The 21,935-nt window shown below is 50.1% G+C and overlaps 1 protein-coding gene across 1 annotated transcript in view; it reads right to left on the reverse strand.

The window, feature by feature from the left end:
• The window catches only part of LOC112397173 (maestro heat-like repeat family member 5), a 33,127-nt gene extending 22,832 nt beyond the window's left edge, over positions 1-10,295 (reverse strand). Inside the window, 7 exon segments of the mRNA XM_024741291.1 lie at positions 638-760; positions 1,320-1,466; positions 5,731-5,783; positions 7,299-7,566; positions 8,743-8,771; positions 8,774-8,887; positions 9,998-10,295. Coding sequence (XP_024597059.1) covers positions 638-760; positions 1,320-1,466; positions 5,731-5,783; positions 7,299-7,566; positions 8,743-8,771; positions 8,774-8,887; positions 9,998-10,295 — 1,032 coding nt within the window.
• Positions 10,296-21,935: the final 11,640 nt, after the last annotated feature.

Raw genomic sequence — 21,935 nt, forward strand, 5'->3', positions numbered from 1 at the left:
CCAGGCGGGTCTCTGTGGCCTGGCCCCCACTTAGAACACTAGAGCATAGACTTTAGAATAGACAGGTCATGTCTGAATCCTGGCTACCCCCATACGAGTTGCATGACCTTGGGCAAGTCTCCCAACTGCTCTGAGCTTCTTTTATTCACAGAAACCATGATGCTGTTGCCCTTGTGTTACACATGAAGCAAGGAATGAGAGGCAGAGTGTCTGAGTCACGGCAGGGGCTCAGTAAATGAGAACTGTTAGTATTTTTATTATCACTATATAATCGTCCATCACTTGTGTGTTTCCTCCACTACCCCAGGGATTCCGTGAGGCCCAAATCTCTAGTAACTAGTGGTGTGAGCTAGGTCAGTATTAGCAGAATGGATGGTGCTGACCTTTCTGGGTCTCAGCCACATCGGCTGTGCAGTGCACGTAACTGGCCAGCTCAGGGTCCCTGTAGGAACGAAGTCATGTGGGGGCCATGGATGTGCTTCCAGGTGTGAAAGCCTGTGAGGGGCTTGTACACGCTCTAGAAATCCAATCGGCCCAACCTTTTCCAGTGGGTGCCTCTCATGAATGTTGCTGCTCTGAGGGAGGTGCCCCCTCTGTCCCGGGAAGCCCTTCCTCTGCCCCAGGACCTTGCACTCACCATCAGACACTCGAAGAGCTCAGAGACCCGGGAGAGCTCGTAGCTTTGGGCGCCCTCGTTGCGGCTGACAGCCCCCACCAGCATGAGGATGGCCGTGAGGAAGCTCTGCTTCAGGGTTTCGTCCTGGCAAGGGGGCGGGGGCGGGGCGTGGGAACACCTGAGGGGCAGGAGAGCCGTGGTCACATGTGGCAGCAGGGCCTCCGGCTCTGGGGCCACGTAGCTGGGTGTTTTTTTGACGCGGGAACCGGTGCTTTTGTTTAACAATGCGAACACGTGGATGATTGCCTGTAAGAAGCTCAGTGTTCAGCTTCTCGTGACGTGTGGCCACGCCAGGCCCAAAGGCCTCAAGTGTGCGGTGGTCTCACAGGGCTGCATAGCCCCTCAGAGTTACCAGGGTGGAAGCCCCTGGTGCAGGGTGCAGAGTCAGGGGACCGTCATCACAGGCTGTGATGGGCAGTCACCCGGACTTCCAATTCCCCCGAGTGAGAGCCCAGGGTTTTCTTTAAGGGGGGCGGTGGAGGGAGGGGGTCCTCACGAAAGCCCATGAAGCCTTAGGTGGGAACGATGGAGTGGGAGCCCAGGGTGTGGGGGGGGAGTGGGGAGGTGGGCTTCAAGGCCCTGGAAGGTCTGGAATTCTCAGACCCCGGTTCTGGCGGGCTCCGGGGGCCGCGGGGGGTCACACGCAGGAGTTGTAGTGGAAGAAGAAAATCATCCGTGAGAAGACGTTGTCCACCCATGGGAGGATGCGGGCCTTGTCCTCGTCCGCCCTCTGGCCACAGGCCAGGGGGAAGGTGATGCTCGCCCACCTCCACCTCATGTCCTCCGAGTTCTGGGCACAGAACAGCAGGCGCATTCTTAACCACTGTGCCACCAGGGAAGTCCTCGTCCGCATTTTTGCATGCATTCTCAAGTTCACTTCTCTATTTCTGCTCTGAATTTTATTATTTCATTTCTGCTGCTTGGTTTCAGTTTTTTTTAAAAAAATTAATTTAATTAATTAATTTTTTATATAGCAGGTCCTTATTAGTTAGCTATTTTGTACATATGTGTATATATGTCAATCCCAATCTCCCACTTCAGTTTAACTCGCTCTTCTTTCTCCAGTTTCCTCAGGTGGATCTTTGGGAGGGAATGAGTCTGCCTAGTACAGGTTGTTTCCAGTTTGAGGCTCTTATGAGTAAGGCTGCCGGGAACATGCCTGTATGTGTAATTTTGTGTACGAATGTTTCATGCCTCTGGGGTTAATACCTAAAAGTGGAACTGGTGAGTCATAACTGTCTAAGACACTGTCGATTTTCCAAGGAGGTTTCACCATCCCACCAGCAGTGTGAGTTTCCCCGCCAGCATTTGGTCGAGTCTTTCTCTTTCCTTTGAGCTCTGTCCTGGGTGGGTAGTGGCAGCTCCCGGGTTTTAATTGACATTTCACTGAGGATTCAAGATGTTGACTGTTGTTTCTTTGGCTTTTGGTCATTCATATGCCTTCCTTTGTGACATACCTATTTAAATCTTTTATTCACTTTTGCAGTTGGTCTGTTTGTCTTTTTCTCCCTGATTTTGTAAGAGTCCTTCATGTATTCCGAATACAGTCCCTTGTCAGATATATGTCTTGTGAATATTTTCTCCATGTCTGTGGTTTCCCTTTTTTCACTTTCCTCATAGTATTGTTTGATGAGCAGAAGCTTTAATTTAGATGAAATCTAATTAATCTATTTTTTTTTCTTTTTATGATAAGTGCTTTCTGGGTCCTAAGAAATATTTACCTACCCCAAGGTTGGCGAGATTGTCTCCTGTGTTTTCTTCTAGAAGTGTTTTCGTTTTTTCATATTTAGGCCTTGGGTCCATCTCAAAATTAATATTTGTGAATGGTTAGAGACAGGCATTAAAGTTCCTTTTTCCCCCTAGATACGCAATTGTTGTAAAACCATTTGTTCAAAAGACTCCCCATTGAATTGCTTTGGTACCATTGTAAAAGAAATTAATCGACCATATAAGTGTGGTTTTATATTGGAGTTTCTATTCTGTTCCATTGATTTATTTGTTTAATCTCTGTCAGTTCTCACTGTCTTGTGGACTATAGCTATATAGGAAATCTTGAAATCAGGTAGTGTAATTGTTCTTTTTCAAGATTGTTTTGGCTATTCTAGGTCCTTTGAAATTTCCATATAAATTTTTAACTTATAGATTATGTTTAATTCTATAATAAAGTTAGTTGGGATTTTGATTGGCATTGCATTGAATCTATAAATCAATTTTGGGAGAATTGACATCTTAACATTTATTGACTCCTGTTATCCATGATCATATAGCTCCATTTATTTAGGTTTTCTTTAATTTCTTTCTGCAATGTTTGTAAAGATCTTGCACATATTTTGTTAAATTTATCTGAGTCTTTTATGTTTTTCATGTGGCTGTGTCATTGTGTTTTTAAACCTTACTTTCCAATTGTCTGTTGCTAGTATATAGAAATTCAATTGACACTTGCATATTGATTTTGTATCCTGAGATCTAGCTAAATTCAATTATTAGTAATTAATAGTTTTAGCATTAAAAAAAAACTTTTGTGAGATTTTCTGTGTATGCAATTATGTTGTCTGCAAAGAAAGATGGTTTTACATTTTCCATTGCAATCTGTGTCTGTGTTCCCGTTCCTCTTACCTTACGGCATTGGTTAGGACTTCAGTGCAACGTTGACCAGAAGTGGAGAGGGTGGACATCTTTGCCTTATTCTGATCTTAGCAGGAAGGTGTCCATTTATTTGTCACTAGGTATGTTAGTTGTAGGGTTTTCATAGATGTCAGTTTCCTCCTATTCCTACTTTGTTGAGAGCCTTTCTCTTTGTGATATTGTGATTTGTAATAAAAATATATATTTGGTCTTCATCTCTATTTTCATCTGGCACAGAACTTCTAAAACCCTTTCCTAAGTGATTAGAGCAGTAAAGGTGTCTTTTGTTGTTCGTAACAAGCCCGGTTCCACTTTTGGAAAGCCCTTAGGTAACCACAGGATGGGGGCAAGTTGCCAGGGGAACCAATCATGGTTAGAGGGTTGGAACTTTCATTCACTCCTCAACTTTCAGAGAGGGGAGAGGGGCTAGAGATTGACTTTAATCACCAGTGGCCAGTGATTTCATTAATCGTGCCTATTAACGAAGCCTCCGTTAAAAGCCCCAAAGGACTGGGATCTGAGAAATTTCATGTGCTGAACATGTGTGGACTTTTTGTATATTGCCGGATTTATTTTGCTAATATTTTGTTAAAGACTTTTGAGTCCATCTTCATGAAGGATATTGCTCTGTAGTTTTGTTGTAATGTCTTTGTCTGGCTTTGGTGTCAGAGTTGTGCTGGCCTTATGAAAACATTTTGGAAGTGTTTCTTCTTCCTCTATTTCCTGAGAGAATTTGGATAGAATTGGTATTACTTCTGCCTTAACTTGTGATAGAAAATTAACCAGAAAAGTATCTGGGCCTGGAGTTTTCTTTGTGGGAAGGTTTATAAAATATGATTCCAGTTTCTTTAATACAGGACTTCTCAGACTTTCTGTTTCTTCTCGCGTCAGTTTGGTAGTTTGTGTTTTCTAAGGAGTTAGTCTATTCAATCGAAATTGCCTAATTTATTGGAATCGTATTTTATTACCATCCCATATTAAAGGATGTGCAGTGATATTCTTTCTTTGCTGTTACTGAATATTTTTTATTTTCTTGATCAGCCTATCAAGGAGCTTATCATTGTATCAATCTTTTTGAATAACCTGCTTTTGGTTTTATTCACTCTCTACTGCTTGTCCGTTTAAAAAATTTCTTTGATTTTTACTCTACTTTTTATTATTTTCTTCCCTCTACTTACTTTGGGCTTAATTTGCACTTTCGGGGATAGTTTCTTAAAATGGAGGTTTAGGAAATAGATTTTATACACTTTTTTCTTTTCTAATATAGGCATTAAAAATATAACTTTCTTCTAAGCATTGTTTTTTGTTGAACCCCACAGATTTTCAAAATTTCATATTGTGTTTTACTTATCATTCAGTTCAAAGTATTTTCTAATTTCCTTTGTGATTTCTTCTTTGACCTACGGAGTATCTAAGAGTGTGGTCTAACTTCCAAATATTTGGAATTTTTCCAGATGTATTTTTGCTATAGTTCTGTAATTGATGTTCTGGGCAGAGAATGTACTCTGTTTGATTTCAGTCCTTTCAAATTTATTGAAACTTGATATATGGCCCAGCAAATGATCTATCTTGGTGAATGTTCTATTTACATTTGAAAGGAACGTCAATTAGATCAATTTGGTTAATTACGTTGTTCAAGTCTTCTGTGTCCTTGTGATTTTCTGTCTCATTTTTCTATTAAGTACTTGTACTGCTGCTGCTGCTGGTGTTATTTCCACTAAATGCCATTTAATTGCTACTATTCTGCTGCTGTTATATGATAATAATAACTAATGTAGGGAGTGAGGGCTTCCTGTCTGTCTGGCACAGTGCCAAACACTACGTGGATTATTTCCTGTCATCTCACAATGAACATTTGAGGTTGGTACTTTTACCCCCATTTGACAGACGAGGAAACTAAGGTACGGAGAGGCAAAGTAGGTCACCCGACATGCAGCTGTGATTGGTTGAATCTGGACTTAAACCCAGGTCTGCCAGGGCCCCGTGTCCCTTTTCCCGGCCACACAAAGCCTTCACGTGGTGTGTGGTCGGAGATGGACCAGCATGACACCCATCCTCGGCTGTGGCAACTTCAGTCCACGCCGACCTCTTCTTTCCTCCCTTGGTCTCAGATCTGGCCTCTGCATCCTCTCTGGGCCCCTCAGTCACAGATCCAGCCCCCAGGGTGGGTGGGAAGGACACTTACTCTGTGCCAGGTGCCTAGAGACCAAGGTTCAAATCCCAACTCCACAGAGACCAGTCCCATGACTGTCGTCAAGTCCCCTCCCCTCCAAGCCTGTTGCTCATCTGTAACAGCCTCGCCCTGCCTCCCCCTCTGTCCCCTCCCTCCTCCTCCCTCCCTGATCTCCTCCCTCCTCCCAGGGCTGAGCGGGTGCCTCCCATCCCCCATCATCCCAGCAGAAGGCCTTGTGGCAGAGCTCCCTCCCTACCTGGGCCAGCTGCTCTTCCCAGCAAGCCTTCTCTCTCTCCTTGAAGATTTCCTCTGTGGGACGGAGGACGGGTCCCTGGAGGCCAGACCCGATGTCCATGGCCAGGACCAGGTCTTGGGCTCCATCTCCCCCATCCCTTGGACACAACTGATGTCCTGCCTCTGCCCATTCTGGCTCCATCGGGGAGGCGAGCTCGGAGGATGGCGAGCCGGACTTGGGCTCAGGGTCCAGAAAGCTGGTCTGGAGTTGTGGCCCTGCCACACTTGCTGTGTGACCTCAGGTAGGTCACGTTCCCTCTCTGGACCTCAGGCTCACCAATGGTAAATGGAGGGTTCCCTCTGGGCATGGTTGCTTGGGATGTACTTGGGTCCCCTCAAGGGTGGGAAAACGAGGCTCAGAGAGGGGCACATTGGGAGGCTGCAAAGCTTTTACGGAACTTTGGAAACCCAACCTCAGGGGGAGCGGCTGCTTCAGGGATGGCCCTGGGGGTTTCAGAAGTCACCCAAGGCAAAGAGGTACCTCCACCCAGCCTGCCAGCCCCAGGCACAGGGTGCAAAGCTGAGCCAAGAGTCCACTCTCCCAAGCACGGCCTCTGAGGCCTCCCCGCCGGCTTCCTTGTAGAGAGCAGGGCCTGCCACCCCCCTTTCCTCCCCCTGACCTCAACCCCTCGCCGAGGCTGCTGACCAGCTCCTCCCTAAGGCCCTGAGGTGTACTCACACCACTCCCTCCTCAAACTCCTACTCATCCCTCAAGGCATGGCTCAGACTTGGCTGCCTGCTCCGGGAAGCCCTCCCTTATGGCCACCAGGGCCGCCCGGTACCTCCCCCGCTGGGCAGAAGTGAGCTCAGCTCATGCTTGTGAATGGATGAACGAGTGAGGGATGAGAGTTGGCGCGTGCCTGCCTGGGAGGCTGTGAGCTTCTGAGGGCAGAGCCGGGCACGTGACAGGCGCTCAGTGTTTGCTGTCTTGCATTAGCTGAGCCTCAGGCTGGCAAGACCCTTCCCTGTAAGTCCTCTCTGGGGTTCTCAGAGACCCCTGCTATCCAGGCGGTCCTTCCAGTGGCTCAGAGGCAGTGGCTGCTGAGGAAACACAGAGACCTGGACCCCACAGGCCCAGGACGTGCAGCTGGGTGACCCAGGCCCGTCGCACAGCCTCCGTGAGCTTGGCCTCCCCGTCTGCCATTGATCCGGGGAGAGGACCACGTGGCAGGGCAGGCCTGCCTCCTGGGCTTCCTCGCTCCGTCCCGAGTCTGTCCAGGCCTGTTGTCGAAATGCTGACAGCAGAAGCACAGGCTAGTGGGGATGGGCAGCTCGGCTAGCCGCTGGTGCCCTACCCTGGGAGTCCCGAAGTGGCCCAGGCTGGCCGAGGGGAGGTGGGCTGCGGGAGTGCTCGGGCCATAGCCCATGGCCCTCCGGCACGGGGATGCTTCACTGTTGCACAGCCTGCGTGTGTCCCGCGGATCAGCAGCCCTGCATGCCCCCTCCTGCTCTCTCCTCATGACCTCCCCCTCCACCTGCTGGCCTGGGGACAGAGGGTGGCCAAGCCCAGGCCCTGAGCACGGGACATACCGTTAGAGGTCAGGACGCGCATCACGTAGAGGAGGCTGCGGTGCAGGAAGACGCCCGACAGGACCTCGGTCTCCAGGTGCTGGGCCACCAGCTGCCAACAGTGCCTGCAGGTGGCCACCAGCACGTTGCTGGCCGCGTCCCGGTAGCCCTGCTCCAGCTCCCGGGTGCGGGCAGGAAGGAAGAGTGGTCTGGTTTGGTGGGCAGCACGGCTACCATCCACCCAGTTTTTCGATAGAAAACTGAGACCGAGGAAGGCCGACATGCATAGCTGGCAGGTGAAGATCAGGTCCAATCTCAGGCTCAGAGCTGCACGTGCCTGTCAGCATCCCCGGTCCTCTGACTGGTCCAAGACCCATTGTCATTCTTGCTTCTGAGCCTTTGCTCGTGCTGTACCTCCTGCCTGCCTTACGGGTCCCACTTGCCCTGTCTATGCAAACCTTAGCCCTGCATTTGGTGGCATCTGAAAGTGAGGGGGTCTCTGGTCTTTCCCCACGTGATGCTGGTCCCTGTGATGCTGTTTGATCATCCTATGAAATTGTTATATCATTTATAAATTTTTAAAAATTTATTTATTTGTTTTATTTATTTATTTTTGTCTGTGTTGGGTGTTTGTTGCTGTGCGTGGGCTTTCTCTAGTTGAGGTGAGCGGGGGCTACTCTTCGTTGTGGTGAGAGGGCTCCTCGTTGCGGTGACTTCTCTTGTTGTGGAGCACGGGCTCTAGGGCACGCGGGCTTCAGTAGTTGTGCCACGTGGGCTCAGTAGTTGTGGCTCGCGGGCTCTAGAGCGCAGGCTCAGTACTTGTGGCGCAAGGGCTTAGTTGCTCCGCAGCATGTGGGATCTTCCCCGACCAGGGCTCAAACGCGTGTCCCCTGCACTGGCAGGTGGAGTCTTTTTTTTCTGTGGTACGTGGGCCTCTCACTGTTGTGGCCTCTCCCGTTGCGGAGCACAGGCTCTGGATGTGCAGGCTCAGCGGCCATAGCTCACGGGCTTAGTTGCTCTGGGGCATGTGGGATCTTCCCGGACCAGGGCTTGAACCCGTGTCTCCTGCACTGGCAGGCGGATTCTTAACCGCTGAGCCACCAGGGAAGCCCCTCCATTCATTCTTTTATTCACTCATTCATTAAAAAGCCAGACAGAGCTTTCCCCCAATCATCTACCCAACCATCCATCCCCTGTGACTGTAGGCAAATCATTTCCCTTCCCTAAGCCTCAGTTTCCTCATCTCTGGGGATCATAATAATCTTATCGAGAGACTGTTCAGAGAATGGTACACACGTATCCGTCCACTTTCCTCCCTCCCCCCTTGGCTCATTGGACACATGAGATTGACTTGCCCCAAATCATGGCGCTGCTGTCTGGAGGAACCAAGGTTTGATCCCCCTTTGGGGTCCAGCCCTTCCCTCTGCTCCCCACGACTGCCCTGAGTGGCCCGAGCAGCTCCCACCTCCAGGTTGTCTACAAAGTAGTCATGATGGTTTCCAGCACCAGGTTGGGGTCCCCGTGAGCCACGTTCTTGAGTTTCTCGATGACGTACTTCAGGTGGAGGGGGTCTGAACTATTCAGGTCCCGGAGTGTCTTGAAGCAGATGGTTAAAGCAGATGGCAAGAAAGTGTGAGGATCGGTGTGCTGTAGGAATGTCACATTGTGCTAACAGGGCTGGGTGGGCAGCAAAAGGGTAGGGCTGGGAATGGGAAACAGTGATCTGAAAGGGAGGACTGGGAACTGAACACACTGGGAAATCCTGGGCCTCCTGACTGTTCTGTCAGTCCTTCCGGGGTTCAAGGTAGGATGAGAAGCAAGAAAGCAAGCAGGGAATGCATCCTTGTTCACCCATACGTATTTCCATCCATTCACTGATTCATCCTCCTTTTCATGCATCCATTTACCCATTCATCTATCACCCACCTATCCATCAATCCATCCATTAATAAACGTATCCATCTATCTACCCATCCACTCATAAATTCATCTATTCATCCATCTACCCACTCTTCATCCATTTAAAAATTCATCTACCCATCCATCCATTTATCCATCCATCGACCCATCCCTCTGTCCCTCCATCTATTCATTCCTTCATCCTTTCATCCTCCATCCAGTCACCCAACATTCAATGATGTTCATTCACTGTGTGGTCATAGGGCTGTGTGTGCGGCTTAAAGGGGAGTCAAGGCCCAGCTCTGTTCTGAAGGAGCCTCCAGCCCAAGGGAGCCCTACCCAGTATTGGTGGACTTCAGTTCTCTGGGGGAGTTGTATAAAAGGCCCTGGGCACACAGAGAGGGGAGGGGTGATAAATCCTGACTAAGGTGGAGAGTCGGGACTGTCTTCTCAGAGGAGCTGGCACTTTAACTTGGCCTAGAAGGATGAGGGCAAGTCATCCTTTGAATGAGGGGAAAAGCATTCCAGTGAGAGGGCCAGGGGTAAGCTGAGGTTCTAAGGTGTGAAAGGTGCTGGAGGAGAGTGGAGGGTGATGGGTGAGGGAAGGCATTTTGGATGGTGCCTCAGGAGACTTGAAAAGGCCAAGGAGGATGGGCAGGAGTCTCTGCTGAAAGCTGCCTATGTCCACACTTCTTGACACCCCAAGGTCCCAGAGAGTGGACTTCCTCTGGCCCTCGTCACCAGGACTTCTTTGGGTGGAGGGACTGAGGGGGTCTGCTGGAACCTGACTGCCCTGCCTGAGTCCTGGGACCAGTGGTCACCTGCGCTGTAGGCTTCCTCCATCAATGTCTTGTGTTCGTTGGGCACCAGGGCGGCCTGGTTGCTCTGTAACTTGCAGAGCAGGATGGTGGTGGGGTGCATCCATCTGTCCCTGGGGGCAGAATCCTGGGGCACATTTATGTAAGACTGGTTCTTCGTGGATTCAGAGATGTGGGCGGAGATTCTGAAACAGAAAAGGGGTTCCTGGGTGTATGCATCTGGGTGCCCTTGTGTGCGTTCATGGATGCAGGTGCAGTAGATGCCGAGAGCCACCTTGGTCTGGATCAGGCTTGGCAACATTTTTCCATGCACCCACCCTTCTGTTTAATAGACTGACTGAATCCTGGGAGGAGGGGATGGGTCTGGAGGCCCAAGGGACACGGTTGAATGGGCAGCATCACCTGTGGGCCTGGTGGGGCCTTGTTTCCCAGCAAGTGTTGGTGGGACAGACATGGCTGGCAGGAATTAGAGGGCTCAGGGTATGGCAACCGCTCTTAATACTAATATTAAGAGGGCCAAGCCCTCTTAATATTGAACTATGAAATGTGTGTCAGATAAAGTCACTCAGAATCCTCCCATGGTTTCCCTCTGCACTCAGAGAAAAACCCAAAGTCCTAAGAATGATGAAGATGACACTGGTGCTTCCATCCAAATGGAGCCACAAGGACAAGATTCACCCTCCTGCCTTACATAACTGGAAAACTGGAAAAAATATACAAAACCATGAATAACAGATATTAGGCAGAAAGCAGGGCAGGACAATGATTCCTGACGGATGGAAAACCAACGAGGCTGGCTCCAAATTGCTGCAGCTTGCTGCCTGCAAAGTTTCTAATTTGCAGTGCAGTGGGGGAGAGCCCAAGAAAACCTAGTGGTCTACTTGAGTTGAGGAAATAGAGGTGGAAGTTTGGGGAGGCCAAAGTGGCCGGAGTTTGCAGGGAAGAATAATAGCAGAGAGCTGCATGGGGAGGGACTGTGAGCTCTGGACGTTTTCAGAGCACCCCCTGCCCCCCAAGTCTTTCTCTGCATGCTGATCAGTACACGTGTGAAAAGAAAGCACCTGCAGGAGCAGAGGAAACAATTCTTGGAGTTTACACAGTCTGAGAGTAGCTCCTGTTTTCATCAGCCGGAGTGGAAAACCTTGTAATTCACTGGGCATTGGTCAGAGTACTATGAATGGTATCACCTCAATAGTGGGGAAAAATTTCAGCCCTAGACAAGAATGCTTTGGCCTGCCCTTATAAAGCTTAAAGGAATGCCTCAAAAGGACCAAATTGCTTTTCAATAATTTAGTTATATGCCAGAACAAAGCTCAAGAATATTTATAAAGTACAGGAATATCCAGCACCTGAAAAGGTAAAATTCACAATGCCTAGCATTGAATAGAACATTACCAGGCATGCAGAAGCAGCAAGAAAATATGACCCATTATGAGGAGAAAAATCAGCAGATCAAAAACAACACATAAATGACACAAATGAGAGAATTAGTAGGCAAAGACATGAAATATTAATATAATTATATTCCATATTTTCAACATGGTAGGTTAAAACATAAGCACAATAAGGAAAGATGTGGAAAATATTAAAAAGATGAAAAACACAATGCTTAAGATTAAGAATACACAGAATGAGTTTAACAGCAGATTAGACACCATAGATGCAAAAATTAGTGAACTTGAAGACACAACAGAAACTATCCAAAAATGTAACACCAACAGAAAAAAGATTGAAAAAAAAAAAAAAAAGGAACACAGCATCAGTGAGCTGTGGGACAACTACAAAGGGCCTATTTGAGTCCTTACAGGAGAAGAAAAGAGGACAGAGAAATATTTGAAGCAATAATATCTGAAGTTTTCAAGTTAATGAAAACCATAAACCCACAGATCCAGGAAACTCAGTGAACCACAAGGAAAAGAAACATGAAGAAAACTAAGTTACATTGAAATAAAGAGGAAACCTTAAAAACAGCCAGAGGAAAAAAAGACACATTTTATACAAAGGTATAAAGATAAGAATGAGAGCCATAAGATTAAGAATTAGTTCTTGTCAGAAACAGTGCAAAGTGACAGTGGAGCAACATTTTAAAATAGAAAAGAAAAATAGAACAAAGAAGAGATGGGACAAAGAGAAAACAAATTGCAAGTTGGTAAAATAGAAACCAATAATAGAAAGAGAGATGGGAAATCCCCAAGCATTTGGAAACTAAATAACATATTTTAAAATAAGGCACAGGCCAAGAAGAAATCAAAAGAGAAAGTAAAAAGGATTTTGAACTGAAGGAAAATAAAAACACAACATATCAAAATGCATGGGGTGCAGCTAAAGCAGTGCTTAGAGGGAAATTTGTAACGTTAAAATTTATAGTACTAGAAAGGAATAAAGGTTTGGAATCAATGACCTAAGCTTCCATCTTAAAAACTAGGAATAGAAGGGCATATTAAAGCTAACACAAGAAAATAAAAAGTAGAACAGAAATGAAATCGAAAACAGAAAAACAATAGAGAAAATCAATGAAACCAAAAGCTGGTTCTTTGAAATGATGAAAACATTTTTTTTTTTCTTTCTGGTACGCGGGCCTCTCACTGTTGTGGCCTCTCCCGTTGCGGAGCACAGGCTCCGGACGCGCAGGCTCAGCGGCCATGGCTCACGGGCCCAGCTGCTCCGTGGCATGTGGGATCTTCCCAGACCGGGGCATGAACCCGTGTCCCCTGCATCGGTAGGTGGACTCTCAACCACTGCGCCACCAGGGAAGCCCATGATGAAAACATTTGATAAACTTCTAGCGTTATTTATCTGAGGAATACAAGGCTGGTTGAACATTTGAAAATCAATCAATGTGGGGACTTCTCTGGTGTGGAGTGGTTAAGACTCCATGCTTCCACTGCAGGGGGCACAGGTTCAACCCATGATCATGGAACTAAGACCCCACATGCCACGTGGCATGGCCAAAGAAAAGAAAATCAATCAATGTAATTCACTGTATTGGCAGACTAAAGAAGAAAATCATATAACCATCTCAATAGATGCAGAGAAAGTATTTGACAAAATTTAACATCCATTCACAATAAAAGCAGGAAGTAAGAGAACATCCACAATCTGATAGAGTACTTACAAAAATCTTACAGCTAATATCATACTTAATAGTGAAAGATACTGTTTTCCCCATATAATTGGGCTGAGGTGAGGATGTCTGCTCTCACTATTCCTATTTGACATTGTACTGAGGGCTTAGTCAATAGAAAATGGTAAGAAAAGAAATTAAAGGCTTGCAGACTGGAAAGGAAGTATCCATATTTGTAGAGGACGGTATTATCTAAATAGAAAACTCCAAAGAATCTAAAAAAAACCCTACTGGAACTAAAAAGTGAATTCAGCAATTTGCAAATATAAAGTCAGCATACAAAAATCAGTCATGTTTCTATATACCTAGCAATGAACAATTGGGAATTAAAATTAAAAAGGTACTATATACAATAGCACTAAAAGTCATGAGATATTTAGGGATAAATCTATCAAATAATTGCAAGATCTATATACTGTAAAATATAAAGTATTGATGAAAGAAGTTAAGACTTTCATAAGTGAAGAGACATACCATGTTCACAGATTGGAAGATTCAATATTGTTAAGATGTCTGTTTTCTCTAAATTTATCTAAATATTCAATGCAATTCCAGTCAAAATCCCAGAAGAATTTTTTTGTAGTAACCAACAAGTTGTTTCGAAAATGTATATGGAAAAGTAAAGGAATGAAGATGATAGCCAAAACAATTTTGAGGAAGAACAAAATTGGAGGACCCACACTACTGATTTGAAGATTTATTATAAAGCTATAGTAATCAAGACAGTGTGGTACTGATGAAAGCACAGAAATATAAATAAATAGAACAAAGCATAGAGTCTAGAAAAAGACCCACATGTATTTTGATAAAGGCACAAAAGCAATTCAATTAAGAAAGGATAGTCTATTCAACAAATGGTGTTGCAATAATTGGATATACACGTTAAAAAAAAATCCCAATTTATACTTCACTACATACCTAAATTAACTCAAAATGGATCATAGACCTTAAAGTAAAACCTACAATTCTAAAACTTCTAGAAGAAAATATAGGAGGAAAACTTCGTGACCTTGAGTTGGACAAAGATATGTTGTATATGACATCAAAAGCACTATCCATAAAATAAAAAATTGGTAAATAAATTCATCAAAATTAAGAACGTCTGCTTTTCAAAAGGCAGCTATAAAAAAATGAAATGATAAGCTTCGGACTTGGAGGAAGTATTTGCAAATCACATATCTGATAAAAGACTATATCTGATATATACAAATAACTCACAAAACAAAACAAAACAAAACACAAACAACCTAAGAAAATACAGGCAAAAAATTCAAATAAACATTCCACTAAAGGAAAAAAGCAGATGGCAAATAAGCCCGTAAGAATGGCTCAACATCATTGCCCATGAGGGAAACCAATTAAAACCACAGTGGGATATCAATACACATCTACTAGAATGGATAAAATAAGAAAAATCAGAAAATACCAAGTGCTGGTGAGGATGCAGAGTAACTGGAGTCTCCATCATCGCCAGTGAAAATGCAAAATGGTACGGCCAGTGTGGAAAGTAGTTTGGTACTTTCTTAGAAAGTGATACCTACATTTGCCATCCAAATCAGCTATTCTACTCCTAGACATTTACTCAAGTGAAATGACAACTTCGCACAAAAATCTGTACACGAATGTTTAGAGTGGCTTTATAATAACCTCAAACCCCAAGTGTCCTCCAACTGGTGAATGCATAAACAAACTGTGTTACATTTGCAGAAATACTACTTAGCAATAACAAGAAACGAATGTATGTAAATAAAAAAGAAATACTGTAAGTAAAAAGAAAAACAAAAAAAAATAAGAACCAAAGAAATAAGAACAAATAGGACCCCTCCACCTCACTTCCTTCTGCTCTTTCTTGCTAACCCCGTCCACCCCAGGTACAGTGAGCTCCCGAGGCTCTGCAACCCGCCAGGCACACTTCTGTCTCAGGACATTTGCACTGGCTGTTCCTTTGGTCTGGGGAACGTCCTTCCTTCAGAGTTGCTCGGCTCAGTCTAACACCTCCTTCAAGTCTTTGCTCAATTGTTTCTTTCTTGATGAACTTCTTTAAAATCTGACCCTCACCCTGCACTCTCTACCCCCTAAACTTGTCAATTTCTTTCCGTATCCCTTTTCACCTTGTAGCATCATATAACTCACTGTACCATGTCTCTGGTTTATTGACTGTCTCCCCCACTGGAACGTAAACCAGGAGGCAGGGCTCTTCATGTCTTGTTTCCAGCTGTGTCCCCAATGCCTGGAATAGTGCCTGGTATGCTTAGCAGGGGCTCAGCAAATGTTTGTGGAATGAATGGTAGAGCGATGTGTCCAAAGCAGCCATCAGCCCTGCCTGCATCTTCTAGGTACAGCCCTGGGACAGCCCTCCCACCTCGCTAGGTTCCTGGTGGTCTGTCCCCTGCAGCCTCCACACCAGGATTAGCTGCCCGAGCCCTCTCCAGCTGACCATGGGACTTTGCTCTCCCCTCTGCCCAGAGCATGTGTCCTTCCTCCTTGTCCCTTTGTGACGCCCACGTGAAGTCAGCCTTCAGCCTTCCTGACTTGGTAAGAGCATCCTAGCTCTTACCAGGTGTGTCTCCTGGCTCCCTCGCTGACTGATGGCTCTCCTTGGCTCTCCCTGAGCTCCTTGGAAACCTGGTGGCACCACTGACTAACCCCTGGTCGTTTGCCTTCGCAAGTTTCCCTGGGGATGTGCTGGCTGTCTCTGGGTCCCCAACGTGTCCCAGGGCAGGCCCTGAGTAAAGGTCGACTGAACGAGTGAATGAGTGGATACTGCTGAGAGCGTGCTCCTGGGAGGACCTTCCTTGAACAGCGGGACTGTCCTCCTCCCGTCCACCTGGAGCTGCTATCAGCAGCCCTGCCTCCTTCAGCTCCCTTCCCACGTGGTGTCCCTGCTCGGAGTGGGGGCCCCTTCCCCATCCCTTGGCCATGCCCAGCCTGAGGACCCTCCCCCCCCCGCCATCTGCCTCTTTGGGGACCAGTGACCGTGTGGCCAGGCAGGGGACACTCCCGGGGTTGCCCGAGCTGTGGCTTTCCTGCATGTCTGAGCTGGTGACACAGAGGACTCAGCCCTGACCAGGGGACTTGCTGGGATGAAAGCGTTTATAAAGTGCAGGGAACAGAGACTGGGTCGGGGGGGCACTTGGCTTGAGGGTGGCTGACGGGCTCTGTAGTCCCCGAGCCTGCACAATGCCCTGAGCGGCATCCTTCCTGCCGTCTCCGCTCACTCAGTGAGTATTTAGTAAACGCTTACAGTGTGCCAGGCACCACTCCAGGACCTGGGGGTTCATCAGGGGACAAAAACACCCAGAAGCTCCTTCCCTCGTGGCACTTATGTCCCGGGGACAGTGAGAAGGATGACGGTCAAGCCGGCCAGGCAGTGGGTAAGCTGTGGAGGTTATTTTAAGCAGGTCAGGGAGGCTTGGCTGGTAAAGTAGGCACCCAGAGTGGGTGCTGGATGACTGAATGATTCAGTGGTGAATGCATGAAGGCATTCTGGGAACAGGGCAGCTTGGCCCTGCCCGGGAAGGATGGGCACGTCCCTTCCCGTCACCTCTGCCCCGCCACCCACATCACCAGCGCCTCCACCGCCACCAACGAGGATGGCCATGTGTTGGGGGCTTGATCGTGTCCACACTGTCCTCACATCAACCCTGCGAGGTGCTGAGACACAGAGAGGTTCAGTGACCCGTCCCAGGACACACAGCCTCTGCAGGACACTGCACGTTCAGATCTGCACAATTCTAAAGCCTGCATCCCGGGGACGTGGCCACCGGGGCTCAGTACACACTCAAGCCCTGCCGGAAGGCCCTTCTTCCTACGGCCTCTCAGAAACCCACTCACTCCCCTGCCACTCCTGGCGGGCTCAGCCATTCACACAGAGCCTGGCCTCCCTCTGCGCCCAGGAGGGGCCTCGGGCTGGTCAGTGATGGCCACAGTCACAAGCGAGACCCCTGTCTCACCACAAACACGCATCCCAGCCCCAAGGCGACCAGGACTGAATGTATTTTTAAAGACAGAAAAACAGTAGGAACGCAGTTAGCAAACAGCTGCAGGGGGAGCGTTTTCTCGCCATAGATGTAATGCAGGATGCGCCGGGGTGAGGGGGGAGACAGGCCTGACAACGCAGGCAGAAGCAACAGTGCAGAACAGAGGAGCTGCGTTCTGAGGCGGGTACGGGCTGCTGCCCTGGGGACAGCCGCAGGGATGGGAACATGGGCGGGAATCCCGCCCTGGAATCGCCCACCCCCACCCCAAGGGATGGCCTGGAGAGCCATGCCTGAGTTCCCACAGAGCACACCCTGGGCTGGGGGCCGAGGAGGCTGGGGAGGGAGCCTTCAGGCCAGACTCCGACCTGCGACTGGACACGGGAGGTGGAACTGCCCTTGTGCCTGCCTGGGGCGCTGGGGACACGAGACCAAAGTCCCCAGAGGAGCCTTCCTTGGTGTACGTTCCTTGAGTCTGTTAGGTCCTGGGCTGCTGTATCCTCTCGATGAAGTCGAGGTTCAGGGAAGCAGTGGACAGTCTGTCGTCTATCCATCCGTCCACTCGTTCTCATACCTCTGGTTCCCACAAGCAGTCAGCAGCCACAGGTGGCGCGATGGCAAAGGCTGTATTGGGATTCGAGGACCCCTCTCCACATCACCCCCCAGCCTCCTCTCCACCAAGTCAAGGGGACCCCAGCTGCCGGACCCCTCTCTCGGCTCAGGGCCTGGGGGTCAGCTCCCTGCTGCCCTGCACGGGGTGCTCTCCTGGAAGACCACATGGGGGTCCCCTCCTGGGCTCCCACATGCCCCTGCCTGGCGCTGGGCTGACCTGGGGCTCTGGAACCTGGCTAAAGAGGTCCTGTCGGCCATGGTGTGGCTGTGTGGCTTTTCTGAACGCGGCCCGTCCCTGTTGGGGTGCGGTTGGAGGTGCTGCCAGCTCTGTCCTCGTGCCTGGCGGAGCAGTCCTATCTCTGGGCACGCCCTCCGCCACCCCAGCCAGCCCTGACCTCACCCCTGAGGTCACGAATGTTCCAGCACCCAGCACACCTTTGCAGGAACAGTGCAGTGGAATCGAACACTGTGTTCTGGGCACAGCATGTGCGTGTGTGTGTGTGCATGTGTGTGTACACCTATGTCCCCAGTGTGGCCTCGGGCCCGGCCTCTCCACCTCTGGTTCTCAGTTATCTCTTCCTGGACACCCGTGGAGCTGGCCCCAGCTGACACCTTGATGCACCTTTGAGACGCCTCAAGGCAGAAGGCCCGGCTAATCCCTGCCTGGATTCCCAGCCCAAGCAACTGTGAGGCAGTAAACGTGTGTGGTCTGAAGTCCCTAAGTTTGGGGTCATTTGTTCCATAGCGATACATAAGTAATGCGTGCCCCGTGCCAGGGAAGAAGCGGCAGAGCTGGGACTCTGTATGGCCTCCCAGCAGAAGCTGTCTCTGGGCGGTTCTGGAGTGGAGTTCCCGCTTGTGGCCCCTGGTCCAGTTCCATGGCTGCAGGGAAAGCTGGGTCCAGGAGGCAGACCGGGACTCTCAGCATGGACCCCTGTCATCTCACTTGGCTACTGGAGGCCCTACCATTGAGGACGCCCCAGGGCCCATGGACTGCTGCTGGGCCAGCTTGCTCCGGGGCCACGGGCATCTCCCTCTGCCCGGCCAACCCCGATCTCGAGGAGTCCATGCAGCCACGCTGTGCCAGCAGCCCCTGCGTCCTGGAGATAGTCATGAGGGGACATGGGCCACCACGGGGGAAACCACAGAGAAACCACCGCCGAGGCCTTGGGGGCTCCGGAGCCGGCCCAGGGCTCAGACCCCAGTTCTGGTTCTGCTGGCCAGATGACCTTTCGGAGGCCATGACCCCTTTAGAAACAGGGGTTGGGGCTTCCCTGGTGGTGTGGTGGTTGAGAATCTGCCTGCCACTGCAGGGGACACGGGTTTGAGCCCTGGTCTGGGAAGATCCCACATGCTGCGGAGCAACTGGGCCCGTGAGCCACAACTGCTGAGCCTGCATGTCTGGAGCCTGTGCTCCGCAAAAGAAAGGCCGTGACAGTGAGAGGCCCGCGCACCGCGATGAGGAGTGGCCCCTGCTCGCTGCAACTAGAGAAAGCCCTTGCGCAGCAACGAAGACCCTATGCGGCCAAAAATAAATTTATTAAAAAAAAAGAGAAAGAAACAGGGGCTGACAATGCTCCCTCCACAGCTAGTTCTGAGACTTAAATCACTTTTCCCTGAGAGGTGCTTGGCACGAGACAGACGCCCAGTGCAGCAGAGCTGCCGGACTTCCTGGGCGGCCTCACCAGGTCTAAATGTGACTGAACTTCACGACCTTCCGTGAGATGCGCATCGTGGACTCGCACCCCGTGGTGGGGAGGAGACCGAGGCTGGGAGGGCCGAGGGCGAAGTAAGCAGGAGGGCAGGTTTCTGGAGGCCTCGCCAGGGCCCCTGGAGTCTTCACCTCACCGCGCACCCAGGAGCTGGGAGCTGGGACTTTCTCCGAGCTGTTTGCTCAGGACACTCTAACTGGGGGTGGGGTGGTCCCTGCACGTAGCCCAGTTTGCGCTCTCCCATCTTTCCGGCACCATGAAGGGGACTGTGGAAAACTGGGTCCATAAATCCATCTGTGAAGGAGGGTCCCTGGGAGGCCCGATCCCTTGCACCGGCCAGAACAGGCATTTGGTTGTGCCCCTTCTCTGAGAGCTGTGCCCCCATGCCTCCACCTGCAGCCTCTCTGCCTGGTGGCCAACAGGCTTGCATGACTGGGGCTTAAATTCTCAGCAATTTTGAGAGTTGGTTGTTAAATACTGCCGTAGAAGCTTACAAGTCAATGGACTCTGTTAGAAACAGAGGTAGTAAGTACCCCAAACTCATCACTTCCTGCTTATTGGACTATATTTCACTGTCACCTATGTCCTAGAGATAATTTATAGCTGTGTCTGTGTCTATATATGGTGAGGTACTGTGCATCTCTGCCAGACTCCGCGTGCTGTGCCATCACAGTGGCAGAGGGAGATCAGCTGTGGTGGGAGCATTTACACCAGGGCCATGGGCAACAGTGCCAGTCAGGGCCTTTGATTTCTTTCTTTCTTTTTCTTTTTGGCAAGTCATTGTTGGACATCGACCAGGCTGACTGGGCAAGGTGGGCCAACCATTTCCCCCCCTTAGGAATTTGGAATTGGGGCCAAGAGTGAGGCATTGAGGTTGGGGTCTTCTATGGCTGCCCATTGAGGGTTCCAGGCAGAAGGGAGGAGAAAGTGGGGTACAGAGAGAGGCTGGGCCCCGAGGGGGATGAGCTCGAGGGACGCGCTCAGGGGATTTCGTGGGTCCTGGCCCCAGACCTTCCCCTTGGGCCTTCTGGGCTCTCGGAATGCACCTGGATTACGGCGAGGCAGGTTTTCTGCAATCTCATTTCCACAGGAGAACTTTCCAACAAGCCCTGGACAGGTAATGAATAAGCTGCCTTAGAGGGAGTACACTCACATCTCTGCAGGGTTCCAGGGAGGCCGGATGTTGGGGGGTGGGGGGATTTGAGCATTACATAGGGGTGCGGGTGGGAGTGGATGAGTCTCCTCTGTGGACTGACATCAGCCCCAGGGGACACGGGGAGGGACACCTGTTGAGACCTGGGATCTGACCCGTGTCCATCTCCCACTACCCCTCACCACGTCTGAAAATGGTAGATGTCAGGGTCGCAGGTCCCTGGCTGGGTCATGCCGCATGCCTGCTTCCCCCACGAACCTCTCAGGAATTGGGGAGCACCTTCAGCACTGGGGGAACCACCTCTGCTGGATGTGGGCTCCCAGCCTGGTGGCCACTTTTCACAGCAACCTGGGAGCCAGATTGCTCACCACCCTGGGATTGGGATGATGCTAAGAGAGGGTCGGGAACTGACTGGAGGTCACACAGCGGTCGGTGGTAGAGCCAGGTTCAAATTCAGGCCCTCAAACCTCAGTTCAGGGTGAGCATGGTGCCCACAGACCATGTCACACACGCCTCCCCAGGGTACCAGGCCCTCCCCAGAGCAGAGCTCACAGGGGCCTCGAGGCTGCTCCCGCCAGCGCCTCCCTGTTCCGCCGGCAGATGGCGCTGCGGGCCCAGGCAGGACCCGAAGCGGAGGGACACGAGGGGAGGGCGCAAGAGACGTTCCTGCAGTGATGGGCTCTTTCCCTCTCCGCAGCCCTCCCGAGCCCAGACAGCAGGTCGTGGGGAGGGGGCCCTGGCATCCCACCGCCCAGGCACCTGGCACACCTGGGGGTGTGACCCCGCTACCCGCTGGGAGACGGCAGCTATGGGTAGAGTGTCGGCTCACTCCCACCTCCGAGCCTTTGCACAGGCTCCTCCCCCTCCTGGGCTCCCTCCAGCTCCGGCTCCTGCCGGGAACCTGACAGGAGGCTGCTGTTACTAACCCCAGAGAGGAGGGGGCCTGACCCAGGGCCCAGCAGACCAGCCCCTGCCCTGCTACCCAGCCCCTGTCTCTCTGCCCCCTCGCCTCCACCCGCAACTCAGTTCCCAGCTGCAGCCAGGTCGGCCCTCTGAGGCTTTGTGCAGTGCCTTCCTCCTGGAATGCCCTTGACAAAGATTCTTGGGTTCCAGAACCTTCTCCTGGGCCCATCTGTGCACTTCCTCATAAAATACTGTTCCAGCAAGAACCTCCCCCACCGCTGTCCCCTGCCCTCCCCCCTGCATCTGATCAGGTTCCTCATCCTCCACCCTCCCCCAGGTGAGGTGTGAGCACCTGGCCTGCCTTCAGTGAGAATCCTGGTGCATCGATTTAGCTAGAATCCCCCTTCTCCTGATATTTCCTCTTAGTAATTTTCCATCTATTGACCGGCCCCCCCCTCAC

This window comes from Neophocaena asiaeorientalis, unplaced genomic scaffold (assembly GCF_003031525.2).
Source record: "Neophocaena asiaeorientalis asiaeorientalis breed wild unplaced genomic scaffold, Neophocaena_asiaeorientalis_V1.1 scaffold177, whole genome shotgun sequence".
Lineage (NCBI taxonomy): Eukaryota > Metazoa > Chordata > Mammalia > Artiodactyla > Phocoenidae > Neophocaena > Neophocaena asiaeorientalis.